Source organism: Boleophthalmus pectinirostris, unplaced genomic scaffold, assembly GCF_026225935.1.
Source record: "Boleophthalmus pectinirostris isolate CB_2022bp ecotype Guang Dong unplaced genomic scaffold, ASM2622593v1 HiC_scaffold_13, whole genome shotgun sequence".
Classification (NCBI taxonomy): domain Eukaryota; kingdom Metazoa; phylum Chordata; class Actinopteri; order Gobiiformes; family Gobiidae; genus Boleophthalmus; species Boleophthalmus pectinirostris.
In genome coordinates this window covers 27,414,738-27,427,942 of record NW_026571036.1, presented here as the reverse complement: position 1 = coordinate 27,427,942, position 13,205 = coordinate 27,414,738, and the positions used below count along the sequence as shown (strand labels likewise).

Below are 13,205 nucleotides of genomic sequence, written 5' to 3'. Positions count from 1 at the left end.
TCCCATCAGCCCCCTCTTGCGTACTACCCGCCCCTCCAAAGCGACTCAAAGGGGCCGTACGTACATAAATATATATAACATTATGTGGATTTTTGCTTTGCAGGAAGAAAGTGAGTTAACCGCTTTGGTTTTTACAGCCATCCAGAGATATACCATTGTCAAATTTTAATTTCGAATTTTAATTTATTTCAAATTTTTGGGTTTTTGTGATGTCTTTCTATACCCTGTCTATACCCATCCTTAGGCCTCTTTTTACGACTAATGCTTTAAGTTCACACACTGCAGGAGTATTGCGGCTTGGACAATGCTTCTATTCTTACAGTACTGTGCAAAAGTTTTAGTATCCGAACTTTTAAAGGTGTATTGTGTAACTTTTCTGGTCGAGGCTTGTCTCCATGGAGATGACGTCCGAAATAAATGTAGAAAATGATGAAGATTTGGTCTCGATGTGCCATGGTTTCGGTTTTGGGCTTTACAAAAAAAACCAAAAAAACAAATAACGACGCAAGAATTAAGCCGTCGTCATGGAAACAAGCAGATGGCAAAACCGGGCTTAAGTTACATATCAGAGCTGCGGAGAGGTGACTCCGCTCACAGAAAAAAAATCCAAGTTTTTCGAGATTTCTTTAGTAAAAAAAACGCTTCTAACTGAAAAAATACGAACACGGATAAGTTTAAAGCTTTACTGTGGAACATTCCAAGCGAAGGTGACGCCAGAAAAGTTAAACAGCGCACCTTCAAAATGAAAAAAATCAAAATTGTCAGTTGTTTTAGAATTGTAATCTAGAACGCGGTGAGAAATTGAAGATATATGTATAAATAAATGACATTTCTGAAGTACACAGCTAAGATTTTTTCACAGTACTGCAGTATTTTGGGGGCGGGTTGGTCACACGGGTACAACTTTTTATCCAAATTAGCAAAGTTACGTTTAATGGAACTACCTACACTTCTATCTTCAGAAGGATGGCTGCTGGCTGCCCGAGGAAACGACATCACCACACCTGCTTCCTCCTTCTCTCTCCTCTTTCTTTCTTTTTTTTATTAGAATCGTTCCATCTGTGTTTGACTAACCCCCCTGCACTACCTCCCCACACAGACAGAGGCGCTATTTTCTATTTCTAGTACTCATTGCCCCGTCGCAGTGGTGGATGAAGTACTCGGTTTGGTTACTTAAAAAAGTATAGATACATAGGCAAAGTAAAGAGTAAAAAGTAAATGTATTTTGTAGAGATTTTTAGAACAATTAAAGGATGAAATGTTGTGAATTCAGCTGATTTTAACTGATTCAATTGATTTCTTAATTTTTCTCAATGTTTTTGTGTTTTTGTGTATTTGAATTGTTCAAAATCGGGAAAGAAATGTGCTAAAAACAAGGATGTTTTACTCTTCAGTCCAGATCAAAAATGTAGCAGAGTAGGACTAAAACAGGACTAAACAAAGACTAACCCAGGACTAAACCAGGACTAAACAAAGACTAAACCAGGACTAAAACAGGACTAAAGCAGGACTAAACCCAGGATTTAAACCGGGACTAAACCCAGGATTTAAACCAGGACTAAAACTGAATTTAACTCAGGATGTAAACGGGACAAAACTAGGACAAAACGGGGACTAAGATAGTACTAAAGGACTAAACCAGAACTTAAATCAATACGTAAACCAGGACTAAACTAGGACAAAACCAAGTATTAAAACCAGGTGTTAAACCAGGACTAAACTAGGACAAAACCAAGTATTAAAACCAGGTGTTAAACCAGGACTAAACTAGGACTAAGCCAGGACTAAAACAGGACCAAAACCAGGACAAAGCTAGTACTAAACCAGGACTAAAGGATTAAACCAGGACTAAATCAGGACATAAACTGGAACTGAACTGGGACAAAACCAAGGATTTAAATCGGGAGTTAAACCAGGACTAAACAAGGAAATGGCCAGGACTAAACCAGGACTAAACCAGGACTAAAAGTTTAAACCAAGATTAAACCATGACTAAACTAGGACTAAGCCAAGACTAAAGGAATAAACCAGGACTTAAATCAGGACATAAACCGGGACTAAAACCAAGGATTCAAACCAGGAGTTAAACCCGAACTAAACTAGGACTAAGCCAGGACTAAAGAACTAAACCAGGACTAAACCAAGACTTAAGTTAGGACATAAACCGGAACAAAACTGAGGATTTAAACCAAGAGTTATAGCAGGACTGAACTAGGACTAAACTAGGATTTAACCAGGACTAAAGCAGGACAAAAACAGGATTAAACCAGGATTAAACGAGGACTTAAAACAGGACATAAACCGGGACTAAAATCAAGGGTTCAAACCAGGAGTTAAACCAGAACTAAAGTAGGACTAAACCAGGACAAAAGAACTAAACCAGGATTAAACCAAGACTTAAATCAGGACATAAATGAGGACTAAACTAGGACAAAACCAAGGATTTAAACCAGGTGTTAAACCAGGACTAAAAGACTAAACCAAGACTAAACCAGGACTAAACTAGGATAAAACCGAGGATTTAAACCAATAGTTACACCAGGACTAAACCAAGACTAAAGGACTAAACCAGAACTAAACCCAGGACTTAAACCAGGACTAAATCCAGGACTAGTGCCAAGATTTAAACCAGGAGTCAACCAGGACTAAACCCAACTAAATCAGGACTAAATCAGAACTTAAACCAAATGAGTTCTAAACCAGAGTACACGTTCTCAAATGCAGTGAAGTAAAAGTAAAAAGTATCCAGTATAAAAATAACTTAAGTAAAGTACAGATACCTCAGATTTGTACTTCAGTATAGTACTTTTACTTCAGTACTCCATTACTGCCCCGTGGTGAGTGGCAGATTACAAACAGCCCCATTTATCTCAATGCTGGGGTACTTTTCATATCCTCTGACATCCATATCCGCCGGGAGAGCTGCCCTTTATTGAATTATAGTTTCGCACGGGGCATTAAACAGGGGTGCTGGGGTGTTATTTAACGCTCTCGTGCTTCTCCCATGGGTGCTGGTAGAGCGAGGTGGGTGGTGGAAACAGGGAGTCAGCGGTGGATGAAGCGCTCAGTGTTGATACTCCAGTAAAAGTGCAGATACACGGGCGAAAGATTACACCAAAGTAAAAGTATCACGTGGAAAACTTTTCTGGTGGAGGGTCCGTCAAATGTTTTTCTCCATGGAGATGTTATTACTCTGTCTAGAATGTTCCACAGTATGACTTTAAACCTTTTTAAAAACCTTTTCTAAGGCAGAGAAAACAAATAACATCTCCATGAAGACAGACTTAAAACAAGACTTAAACCAGAATTAAACCAGGACTAAACCACAACTTAAAACAGGACTAAACTAGGACTAAATCAGGACTAAACTAGACTAAATCAGGACTAAACTAAGACTAAATCAGGACTAAACCAGGACTAAACTAGGACTAAATCAGGACTAAACCAGGACTTAAAGCAGGACTAAACTAGGACTAAATCAGGACTAAACCAGGACTTAAAGCAGGACTTAACTAGAACGAAACCATGATTTAAACCAGACTAAACTAGGACTAAACAGACTAAAAGACTTAAGCAGGACTAAACTAGGACTAAACTAGGACTAAACTAGGACTTAAATAGGACTAAACCAGGACTTAAAGCAGGACTTAACTTGAACAAAACCATGATTTAAACCAGGACTAAACTAGGACTAAATTAGAACTAAATCAGGATTTAAGCAGGACTAAACTAGGACTAAACAGAAGGACTAAACAAACCAGAAAACAGACTAAACTAAGGATAAACCAGGATAAACCATTAAACCAGGACAAAACCAGGACAAAACTAGGACTAAATCAGGACTAAACCAGGCCTGAACCAAGACTAAACCAGGACTTAAATCCGGCATAAACTGGTCTTAAACCAGGACTAAACCAACGATTTAAACCAGGACTAAACTAGGACTTAACCAGGACTAGACACAGAACATCTGTAATTGAATAAATGCAAAGTAGAGCTGTTTAATGCCATACTGTGGAACATTCCAGAGCAGACAAAGCAAACATCACCATGGAGACAACCAGGTGATGGACCCTCTACCAAAAAGTTACACCATGCACCTTTACGAGTAAAATTATTAATTATTAAATTAAAGTATTTTTAGAACAATTAAAGCATCAAATGTAGTGATTTTAATCAAGAATTTTTGCTGATTTCAAGTGATTCAAATTGTTTCTTAATTTTTCTAGCTGTTTTTGTGTATTTGGTTGACTCAAAGTTTGTACGTTAACTCAAATGAAATGTGATAAAAACAAGTCTTTTCAGGAGGTCTTAATTCACAAAGAAAACATAAAACTAAAATGTAATGGAGTAGAAAGTACAGCTACCTGCTCTCGAACGTAGTGAAGTAAAAGTAAAAAGTACCTTCCACCACTGCCGGGAGTAGAGCCTGTAATCTTCCAGCTATTTGATCCCGGGTGATGTCACGGGCCTCTCCACTCAAGGCGTATCATGTTCTCTTTAATTTGCCCATCCAAGCGCTCACAGCTAAAGGGAAAGCTCGTTCATCTGACATTCTACACGAGCTCGGCCAGTAACGCAGACTCACGGCAGCATACCAACATACTCTGAAAATATATATACATGTAGAATTGTCGCCTTTCTCTGTCACTGCTGCTGTGAGCCTCGACATTTTGATCTTAAATGGTCCATGTTATACTGTTAAACTGTTATATTTGTGTTCTAATGTTGCTTCCTCGTCGCGAACAGACCTGGAGTTGTGTTTCGTTTCATTTTTAACGCACAAACCCTGCAGATTTTTAGGTTGAGTTCTTCTCTCAAACAGAAAACACTCTATTCCACCTTCTGATGTCATGTAAGACAGGAAGTGAAGTCCATACACCAACTTTCAACTTCAACTTTCAGCTTTATTATTGTCCCAGAGGGAAATTGTTGCACAGCAGTGTCAGACAAACAGTAGACAATTCAATAACACACTTAGACGATATTCAGACTGCAGCCTCAAGTGACTCAAATCAGATTTTTTGGCCCTGTGCTCCTGTATCTGATCTTTTAATGACAGTCTGAACCACACAGATCCGATTTTTTTTCAAATGTGACCCAGACCACTTGGATATGTGCTCCTAAAACCGACACATATCTGATTTTTTGACTCACGACTTCAGTCTGAACGGTCAGGTCGCATTCATCCCACCTACACGTCGGGCTCAGAGTCTCGTCAATGGAGGGAAAACGAGGTTAGCGAGTTTATTAAGATTTGGGGGGATCGCTGTATTCAAGTCAAGTTGGAGGAGTCTTATCGGAAGCTGGCGGTTTTTGAAAAGATCACCGGAAAAATCATCGAATGAAGCTACAGGTTGTCCTGGCTCCATCGTCAACGAAAAATAAAGAGCCTGTGAGTCAAATACAAGGAGGATAAAGACTCAAACAAACGAAGCTTCCGTGGACATGTAACCCGTCCATTTTACCAACAACTGGACTGTATTTTGGGAGACAAGCTCAGCGTTTAGGCGACTTCCGTAAACACTGAGCACACTCGCTGTGTGTGATGTCGTCGTGTCCTCCAGTGCTCGTGCAAGACACTTTTGGGGCGTTTAAAGTTCACACTGGAGATCACACACAAATCGCATTTAATTGGAAATGTGAACGACCTCGCAAAAAAAATCCAAACTGAGAATTAAGCCCTGCAGTCTGAACGTAGACTTAACCACAGCTTAAACTTAGCTCAACAAAACAGACAGACATTCCCTTAAAAATAGACAAAAAAGAACAGGAGATGTAACCGTATTTCACCACGAATGATCCGAGCTGTAAGAGCATTCATCCTGTTATGGCTTCAGAATTAAAAGCAAGTCCGAGTCTTGACCTGGAGTATTCTCAGACGCCGCCCAGATGGACCACGTGGCTGCTCAGGGTTCTCCAGTATTTCGTTGGGCCTTGCAGATCATCCTCCTGCTGTAGACGTCCTGCAGCTGTAATTTTACCGCCGCTTTGACCGAACGAGCCAGACGATTTCTACTCGACACAGAGAGAGCGCCGAACCAACAGACAATAGAAAATGCAAGAATAGATTCAATCAAACTCATTTAGATCATATCAGCCTCGGAACCGTCAATCTCGACTGAGCGAAAGTTAAAAGGTACAGTGGAGGAAAGAAGTATTTGATCCAGGTTTGAGAAATGAACAGTCTATCATTTTAATTAACATAGAGAGAGGTAGAATATCAAAAAGAAAATCCAGAAAATAACTTAATAACTTAAAAAAAAACTGATTTGCATTTAGAGGTGTAGCCGTTAAATCGCTTCATGACATCACAAGGTGGAACGAAGCATTTTGAGCTTTGGAGATGTAGATGTAATACAGATCTCTGCTTCAAATAACTTCCTATAACTGCTAGCCTCATGAGCTTCATTTGACTGGAGCCGAACCATAGAAAATAAGAAACAAAAAAAAACTGAATTTAGAATTTAAATCAGGACATAAACCAGGATTAAACCAAGGAATTAACCAGGATTTAAACCAGGACAAAACCAGGACTATAGTAGGATTTAACCAGGATTAGACCAGGACTTAAAACAGGACTAAACCAGGACTAAACTAGGACTAAACCAGGACTAAATGAAGACTAAAGTCAGGACTATACCAGGTCTTAAACCAGGACTTAAATGAGTACTAAACCAGGACTACGTCAGGATTAAACTAGGACTGAACCAGGTCTAAACCAAGATTAAACTAGGACTAAATCAAGTCTAAACCAGAACTAACCCCAGGACTAAACCCAAGACTAAACCCAGGACTTAAACCAGGTCCAAACCATGACCTAAACCAAGAATAAACAAGGACTAAACTCAGAACCAAACCAGGACTAACGCAGGACTAAACTCAGAAATAAACCTGGACTTATAACGGGACTAAACCAGTACTAAAGTAGGACTAGGCTTGGATTTACCCAGGAGTAACCCCGGGACTAATAATAAAGAATTACTCAAAACTCCAAAACACAACTCCAGGTCTGTTTTGAGGGGGTAACTGTATTAAAACATGACTTAAAACCTCAAGAGTATTCTGGTGTAATATAGGACCTTTAAAATGTTTGTATTAACCCACTTTATGTGATCCTGGTGTTTTTATTTCACTATTTTGTCCAGAAGGAAATTTCTATTCCTAATATAGATCTCTGCTTCAAATTCACTCCTTATAACTGCTAGCCTCTTGAGCTTCATTTGACTAGAGCTGAACCATAGACAGTACTAGTATTATTCATAATCATAAAAACTCAAGAAATAAACTTAGGCTTAACTGTCTGAAATGAGAAACAAAAAATACTGAATATTTTCATGATATTCACATTTTTTGAGATGGACTAGTGTAAAGAAGCAGACTAAGTGTGAGCGTGACACCACCTATAGTGTACAGCTTCAGTCAAATGAAGCTCACTGAGGCTGCAGATAGGAGAGAATTTGGAGCCAGTTCCATATAAGGAACATTTATTTATTTACAGACAAAAACACCAGGATCATGCAGAGCGGGTTAATACAAACGTATATGGCATAAAACTGACTCTTGTGACATTATAACACCGTTACCTCCTCAAAAACAGACCTGGAGTTGTGTTTTGTTTCATTCACACATGTTTGAGTAATGTTTTATTATTAGTCTGTTTACATCTCCAAAGCTCAAAATGCTCTGTTCCACCTTGTGATGTCATGAAGCAGTAGTTTGAGTGTTCAGAAGAGATTGGCAATTCGAAGGCTGAAATCATCCAAATGATTCTAGTGAAGAAGAATGGAATTTAAGACTACATTTATATGATGATGGTCTGAACAGAAGACGTAAAAGTGGCGTTGCGTCTTTACTTTCAATTCCGCGTTTAGATGAGCATTTTCAGGAGGAAATCTGCGTGCATACAGTGGAACTGGACTGGCGGCGAGGTGGTGACGTTAGGTGGCGAATGTATGTAAGATAAACACATACGCAACGTGAGCAGATCTGACCTGAGTTTTGCGTCTTGGGCAGTGTAGACGGAAACACTACGGCGGCAACTTTTCCACTCTGGAAGGTGATTGTGGATTTTTGAGATTTTAAGCTCCAAAAACGCCGCCACCGTTAGGGCTGGGTATCATTAAGAAGTTACCGATACGATACATACCTCGATACAGATACGATACATACCTCGATACATGGGCCACGATACGATACATATCTCGGTACAGTGAGGTTTCGATTTAAAACGATTCGATACTACGTATTTCAAATTGACACGATATGATTCAATAAAAAATAAAGGCTAAATCATGACTATGATAGTAAAAGTCTTTGTTAAACCACTTCTTGTGCAAAGTTCATATGAAACACAAACATTTTAATCATCAAAACTGTGAAAACGTCAAATGTGTCGCATAAACACGCCACAAAACTGTAGCGCTGTAACAAAATAATTTAATAAAATACACCAAAAAATACTCTTGGCGATGTATATATACAGCTGCCCACAATATCGATACTGTATCATCACATTAAACGATACGATATATTGATACTTTGATATTTTTGCACACTCCTAGTCACCGTCTAAACGAAAGGCACTTCCCATAAAATATTTTGTCATTTTTACCTGCAAGTGTTCTCGTGTAAACGGACCCTAAAAGACAAAAATTGCTCTCTTCCTTTATCACCACATGACATCACAAGGTGGAACAGAGTGTTTTCTATTTGAGAGAAGTGTAAATCTGCAGGGCGTGTGTGTGCTAAACATGCGTGAATGAAACAAAACACAACTCCAAGTCTCCAAAATGACGAGGCTCACAGCAGCAGTTACAGAGACATACGCGACAAATTTTCAATGTTAAGTCAATTGGATCCAGAGTTGATGGAGCCAGACGCGCCCCCATACTCACTTCCTATTTATAACCATTTATATAAACAGTCTGTGAGCCAAACTCTGTAGGTGACGCCACACTCCCATAGTCCACAGTCTTTCCATTCCTCTGTGTACTGTGTCATGTGTCTGTATGTTCTCCTCATGTATGCACACCTCCATCTGAAACTCTGCATACATGAGCTCTCGGAATGGCATGTCTATTAAAGCAATAATGTTTTTTGTTTTTTTTGGCCTAATCCTGTCCGTTACATTGTTTGTTTCAGATGCTGCACTGTAGTTCAGTTTTCGGATAGACCAGCGGTTCTCAAAGTTACACAATCTTGGCAAAATAAAAGACAAAAAGACAAGATATTTACCAGACATTATCTATATATAGAGAGAGTGAGGTCTAAACTGGGTCTAAAATCAAGACTAAACCAGGACTGAACCAGGATCAAATCAGGACTGGACCAACAATAACTCTGTACTAAACAGTTATCATTTCAATCATCTCAAATTTATATCCAGACCAAAGCAGGTTTACATCAAGATGAGAGACTAGAATCATAGCATCAATACTAACTACAGAAGCAAGTCTAAACCAGGACTAAATCAGGACTAAAACCACGACTAAAGCAGGACTAAACCAGGATTTAAACCAGGAGTTAAACCAGGACCAAACCAGGGCTTAAAACAGCACTAATCTTGGACTAATCTTGGACTGAACCATGTCTAAACCAAAACAAAAACTAGGAATAAACCAGGACGAAACCAGGATTAAACCAAGATTGAAAACTGGATTAAACTAGGACTAAACTAGGATTTAAACCAGGACTAAACTAGGACCAAATCAGGACTGAGCCAAGACTAAATGAGGACTTAAATCAGCACATAAACCAGGATTAAATCAGGACTAAACTAGGATTTAAGCAGGACTAAACCAGGAATAAAGCAGGACTAAATCAGGACTAAACTAGGACTGAACCAGGTCTAAACCATGACCAAAACATGACTAAACCCAGGACTTAAACAAATACCAAATCAGGACTAAAACCAGGACTAAATCAGGACTAAAACCAGGATTTAAAACAGGACCAAACCAGGTCTTAAAACAGGACTAAACCAGGAGTTAAACCAAGACTAAACCAGGACTAAACCAGGACTAATCTCGAAATGAACCATGTCTAAACCAAGACCTAAACCAAAACCAAAACTAGGAATAAACCAGGATTAAACCAAGATTTAAAGCAGGATTAATCTAGGACTAAGCCAGGATTTAAACCAGGATTAAGACAGGATTTAAACCAGGACTAAACTAAGACTAAATGAGGGTTTAAATCAGCACATAAACCAGGATTAAACCAGGACTAAACTAGGTTTTAACCAGGTCTAGACCAGAATTTAAACCAGGTCTTAAACCAGGACTAAAATGAGTACTAAACCAGTGCTAAATTGCGATTAAACTAGGACTGAACCAGGTCTAAACCAAGATTAAACCAGGACTAAACCAGGACTTAAAACTAGTACTAGACCAGGACTAAAACCAGGACTGAACCAGGTCTAAACGAGCTCTAAACCAGGTCTAAACGAGATCTAAACCAGGTCTAAACCCATGATTTAAACCAGTAATAAACTAGGACTGAACCAATCCTAAACCAAGATTAAACCAGGACTAAACCAGGACTTAAAACTAGTACTAAACCAGGACTGAGCCAGGACAAAACCAGGAATAAATCAGGATTAAAACTAAACCACAATTTACCAAATCTAAACCAAAACAAAATAATAACGAGCTAAATTAGACTCAAAACAGCCTAGAATTAATTGCGATTTGATGTAATAACAAACCATCACACATACACACTTCCAGTTGTACTTGCACCATTATTTGAGAACCCCTGTGCTAACCTCCCTCCTGTACAAAAACCTCTAGCCTTCCACTTTGTTTTCAAACCTCGTAACATTCTCTTTATTTCCCCGCTGTCCTGCCCAGGCGTGTCATAGCCATTCTGTTTATAGCGTCTGTCTCACCTGTCCGAATAAATCCACTTCCTGACATGTGACTCTGTGTGCTGTTCCGATTGGTCGGCCAGGTCGTCGGGGGAGACGAGGAGAGGGGACACGCTGGAGCTGAACATGAGCAACATCACGGCGGAGGTGCTGGAGCAGCTTCTGGAGTTCGTGTACACCGGCTCCCTCGTCATCGATTCGGCCAACGCCAAAACTCTCCTGGAGGCCGCCAACAAGTTCCAGTTCAACACCTTCTGCAAAGTCTGCGTCTCATTTTTAGGTACGAAAAGAATATTTTTATAAAGTTCTATATTACGGTATTTTCTGATCTATGTTCTAATGTTGTTTCCTCATCGCAAACAGACCTGGAGTTGCGTTTTGTTTCATTCATACGTTTAATTTAACGCTAAAACTCCGCAGTTCTTGTCTCAAACTGAAAGCCGTTCCCGTTTGTGACGTCATGTGGTGATACAGGAAGTGCTCCACTGTGTTTTTAAACTCCAATCACCGTCACTAGGATCATTTGGATGCTTTCAGACCTGGAATTGCGCATCTCTACTCAAATAACTTACCTTTGGAGATGTAGACAGACTAAAAATAAAGGGTTGTGAGTGTGTGAATGAAACAAAACACAGCTCCAGGTCTGTTTTTGATAAAGTAACATCCTTGTTTTTTGGTAGTTGCTAATAATACATTTGTGAAACGAGTGCGTGATTAAAAAATTGTTATGCAGAGACAATTCATGACTAAGTCAGTGTAGTCACACTTTCTTTGTGTTTTGGTTGTTTTTTAAGATGTATTTTACCGCAACAAATATCGTATTTTTCGGACTATAAGATGCACTTAGAATCTTTTAATTTTCTCAAAAATTTACAGTGCACCTTATAATCCAGTGCATCTTATGTGTTAATTCTGGTTGTGCTTACTGACCTCGAACTGATTTCATGTGGTACACGACGCTCAAAAATCTGTCAAAGTCTGTTTAGTACGAGTCTGGTAAACTACGAAGCCGCACCGCTTGATGGATTGTTGGACTTTTACGACGACCCTAGTCAGGAGCCTCGGTAGTTCGACAGAAACTGAACCACATCAGTGCACAAGGAGCGAGCTGTTTTTCAGCGCTTATAGTTTATGCAAATGAGCCATGTGGTTTTAAGTTTTGTTTCTGTAAAACGTAAACAAATGTGCGCAAAGCTGAATTAAACACATTATTACTCAATGTGTATTTGAGTCGTCCTCATAGGAAATAAAAAAACAAACTTCACACATTCACATTCATAAACCACAATCACCAAGACAGGGAGGCAACACCGGGTGAATTACACCACGATCTGCCAGTGGATCGTGGACGCCTGGACTAAGGATCAGTCTCAAGTGTCGTCCGTTTGTTTCACTTAATGTGTCTTATAATCCAGTGCACCTTATGTATGAAAATAGATGCGAGAATTCAACATTATTGGTATTGCGCCTTATTATCCGAAAAATATGGTAACAATTTCATCCTCTCTTTACTGCTTGCAGGGATCAAAGTGGTGAAAAATAGGAATATCTGGGACATTTCTTGTATTAAACTGGGACTAATCAATGGTTTTGGGACACAGGGCTCAAAACTGGGACTGTCCCGCGTAAATAGGGACGTCTGGTCACCCTATATGATTAAAAGCTCACAAGAATCCATTCCGTGAAATATAGGGCTTTAATCTGGAGAGGTATAAAAGAATGATCAATAGTTTCCTCTACTGACCAACTTTAAGTAAGTAAAAGTTTAATTACAATCTGCTTTCAAGGAGTAAAGAACCATTAAATGCAATTTAAATAGAAGCAGGATTAAACCAGGACAAAGACAGTACTAAAATGGAAATAAACCAGGATTTAAACCAGGACTAAAACAGGACTGGATCAGGTCTGAACCAGGACTTAAACCAGGACTAAAACTGGGACAAAACTAAGACAAAACCAGGTCTAAACCAGGACTTAAGCCAGGACTAAGGTAGGACTGAACCACATCTAAACAAGGACTTAAACCAGCACGAAGACAGAACTGAACCAGGACTTAAACTGGAACAAAACTAGGACAAAAACCAGGTCTAATCCAGGACTTAAACTAGGACTAAGACAAGGCTGAACCAGGTCTGAACCAGGATTTAAACCAGAATTTAAACCAGGACAAAAGCCAGGTCCAAACCATGACTTAATCCAGGACTAAGATAAGACTGAACCACGTCTGAACCAGGACTTAAACCCAAACTTAAAACAGGACAAAACTAGGACAAAACCAGGTCTAAACCAGAACTTAAACCAGGACTAAGACAGGACTGAATCAGGTCTGAACCAG

The 13,205-nt window shown here is 39.3% G+C and overlaps 1 protein-coding gene across 1 annotated transcript in view; it reads left to right on the top strand.

Moving 5' to 3' along the window:
* LOC110154500 (kelch-like protein 29) overlaps positions 1–13,205 on the top strand; it is a 798,906-nt gene that overhangs the window by 464,646 nt on the left and 321,055 nt on the right. Inside the window, exon 10 of the mRNA XM_055149662.1 lies at positions 10,954–11,150. Coding sequence (XP_055005637.1) covers positions 10,954–11,150 — 197 coding nt within the window. The remainder of the gene's footprint in view (positions 1–10,953; positions 11,151–13,205) is intronic.